Source organism: Ictalurus furcatus, chromosome 24 (assembly GCF_023375685.1).
Source record: "Ictalurus furcatus strain D&B chromosome 24, Billie_1.0, whole genome shotgun sequence".
Classification (NCBI taxonomy): Eukaryota; Metazoa; Chordata; class Actinopteri; order Siluriformes; family Ictaluridae; genus Ictalurus; species Ictalurus furcatus.
Window position 1 is genome coordinate 2,055,012 of NC_071278.1, and position 3,404 is coordinate 2,058,415.

The following is a 3,404-nucleotide window of genomic DNA, read 5'->3' on the forward strand; positions in this document are numbered from 1 at the left end:
GTTAATGATGATTTGCCTCCCATGTCGTCCAGGTGAGAAACATCGCCGTGAGCCACACCTTCAGGATCGAGAAGGCGCGTAAGGAGCTGGGCTTCTCCCCGAAGAAGTACACCCTCGCCGACTCGGTGGACCAGTACCTCCAGAGCCGACCCGTCCCATCCGCTTCCTCCCTCCAGGAGTCGCGGTCCTTCCTCTTCGTCCTGATGATGACGATGATGATGGTGCTGGTGGGACTGGTGGTGCTGATTCTCTGCCCACGCTGGCATCAGCATCAGCGTTAACACCAAGTCCGGCAAAGCTCCCATCCCCCGACTCCTCCCTTAAACCCTGCTTCCTGATTGGTCCACCTCAGCTGCAGGGCAGCAGGAACGCCCTAAAACGATACTAGTCTGTAAATATCTGAGTCACGTGTGGTTTTGTGGTTTAATAAGTCGATTTCGTGTATTATCCACGTCTGTCCGAACATCTCGGCGTGAGACCTTACCGATCCTCGACCTGTGTTCATATTCGAATATATTTTATGAGTATCGGCGAACAGCATGCTTTTATAGAAACAATAATCAGTGGTGTGATGAAGTGGCGCTCTTGCAACTAGCAAAAAGTTGATTAGTTTCCTATAACAGCATGCCCTGAAGTGTTTTATTCCTCTTATCCCACAGCAACGCTTACTATTATTATTATTATTATTATTATTATTATTATTATTCATTTATATATTTATTCATTCCAGAACGCGTCAGACTTTTAATCCGTTTAAGCTCGTGGGCCGTCTACGAAACGACACTCGCGTCGTAACAGCGGCCGTTACGTGACCCTCGTCAGACTCTCTCGGAGTTAACAATTAAAAAATCAAGTAAAAAAACAACGCAGTTCGTCACGTTAGCGAGAAACCGCTAGAAGCGTAAAACTCCTCCGTCCTGGACACGTCGGGAAAGTTACAGCGTTACCTCCTGACTGTTACAAAGCGCTGACACTGGAGACTCCTTCCATCAACTTCACTGTATCGACGATTACACGCGTTGTTTTATTTATTTTTTTAAATGTCCATCCCAAAACAATTTAGCGGGTTACTATAGGAACGATAACGTGTTACGACGTGATTTAGTCTGCTCGGGAAGAAACTAAAACGGCTTCTTTACGTAATAATAACTTGGTCCGAGTAAAGGAGATAGAGGACGATTCTCAACGAGAAGCGATGATTCTTCTCCATCAAGCAGGGAAGGAGTGTGTGCTCTGGTGCGTGTGTGTGTGTGTGTGTGTGTGCTGATGTACATCTTAAACGATCCATGTTAAACAGTTATTTTATGAATCGAAAGCATCCAGCGTTTCCATGAACTTGGATGAAGAATGAAAGGTGGTCACGATTGGACTGAACACCACGACAGACAAGTTTGTTCTTGTTCTTGATCACAGCGTTTAGTCTCTGGACGGTGATTATTCCAATGGGAATACTCAAAGCACCCCCAGTCCAGCAGTGCACAGGCTCCAGTGTTCATACCTCCAGTACATATGTGGATATTTCACACGTAAACGCAAGGTCTTCGGAAAACACAAGCTTCTAAAAGAAGCCGACGCCCACGTTCTCTTTTCCTGGTGAGGACAGGATTACGGTGTTCTAATCCAGACGCCATAAACGCAAGTCCTAGTTCATCGTCATCGTGTAGCGTTAATATAAGACTCATTTTTGCTTGCTTGAATGTGTGAGAGTATACCGTTACATATACACACACACACACACACACACACATATATATATATATATATATATACACACACGATACACTAGCGTTTCAGGTTAAATCGGTGAAATGAGCGACCTTAGTTTTAGACCAAAGTAGTACTGGACATTAGTGTTAAGAAGGAAATGTTTATAATAATAATAATAATAATAATAATAATAATTCCTTAGATTTCTATAGCACTTTTCTAGGCACTCGCGGCGGCTTTACATTGTATGGGGGTGGGGGAGGGGGGGAATCCCCTCAACCACCCCCAGTGTGTAGCATCCACGCGGATGACTTTATATTCATCTAAGCCTTCAAGAAAATCTTCCAGTCTGCATATCCGAGCTGCTGGATCCGACCCTAATTATACGTGCAGCTGTGAATCATCAGTGTAAAAAAAATCCAAGCGGTTGGACACGAAGGGCAAAAACGCTAGCGGGCCGAAAACAGAACCTTGACGGACGTCGCGTTGCAAATAACAAACTGGCGCTGATGTGCAAACTGAGATCTAAACCGGGGGTTCTCACACTTTTTCGGCATGACGCCCCACTCGTGTCGCTTGCAGCCCTTTGTCGCCCCCTAGAGAATTTTGCAATTAAATTCTACATTTTTTTTTATTTCCTACTCCAGGCTCTTCTGTATTAACCCTCCGTGTCCTCGATCTACAGACGTATCCCTGTGAACTAGTCTTAGGTGTACTCAGCGTGTGACTAGCAGTGCACTAGTGTATCGACAGACGCCTCTGTTTGGTGCACGTGTTAGTGTGATCGATTTCATTTATTTATATTTCTCGTTTTTAAGGTTCAAAGGTTGCCCATCCCGACCTACATACAGCTAAAAAAAAAAATTTCTTTTAAATAACGTTGTAGAATTTTTTGAGAAGCACGTTTCCAAAACCATCGGTGTTTTGCAGGATACAGTAGAGTACTCGGTAGAAACCTTAGTCTTCGTTCTTCAGTAAATATACGCCACTTTATGACATACTGAATTGGACGCACGTCAATGACCGACACTTCTTGATTAACAACCCTCATTTTATTATTATTATTATTATTAATATTAATAATAAAATCATATATACCAGGGGTATTCACCTAACATTTGTAGTTCTGTATAAGCGACAAACAACCGAACGGCAACGACAGTTACCTTTAAATGCTTTAAAACTATTAAAGATTAGTTTACGGCTATCGATGAGACAATTTTAAGTGCTCATGTTGTTGTTTAGTTGTTATTGTACTCGTCCATGCCACTTCCGGACAGACCATGATGAATCAAGTATCGAAGATACTAAATGAATGAATTGCCTCGTAAGAAATGACTGCAATCTGTGATCAAGAAGAAAACAAAACAACCAAAAACGGTACAGGGTCTGCATCCGGACCACATCTGTCGACCGCTGGCACAGAACAGAATCCAGCCTGCTAGCTGATCTTTTATTTATTTATTTATTTATTTATTTAATTTTTTAATAAATGTTTGTGTGACCTCGTTTTTTTCCTTCATAATCGACACAAGCAGCTAGTGTGAACGCAGCCTGATCCGGTTTACGCAGTCGTGAACTCACACTCGCTGGAACGTCGCCGCTATTCCCGCACCCGGATTTATTTATTTATTTATTTATTTCAGGAACGTCATGACTCGCGCTCTGAACGAACTGAACCCGTCTCGACTCGTCGC

The 3,404-nt window shown here is 43.1% G+C and overlaps 1 protein-coding gene across 1 annotated transcript in view; it reads left to right on the plus strand.

Annotated features, from left to right (window-relative positions):
* sdr42e2 (short chain dehydrogenase/reductase family 42E, member 2) overlaps positions 1 to 2,115 on the plus strand; it is a 19,680-nt gene extending 17,565 nt beyond the window's left edge. The window contains exon 11 of the mRNA XM_053613336.1: positions 33 to 2,115. Coding sequence (XP_053469311.1) covers positions 33 to 281 — 249 coding nt within the window. The 3' untranslated portion in view covers positions 282 to 2,115. The remainder of the gene's footprint in view (positions 1 to 32) is intronic.
* Positions 2,116 to 3,404: the final 1,289 nt, after the last annotated feature.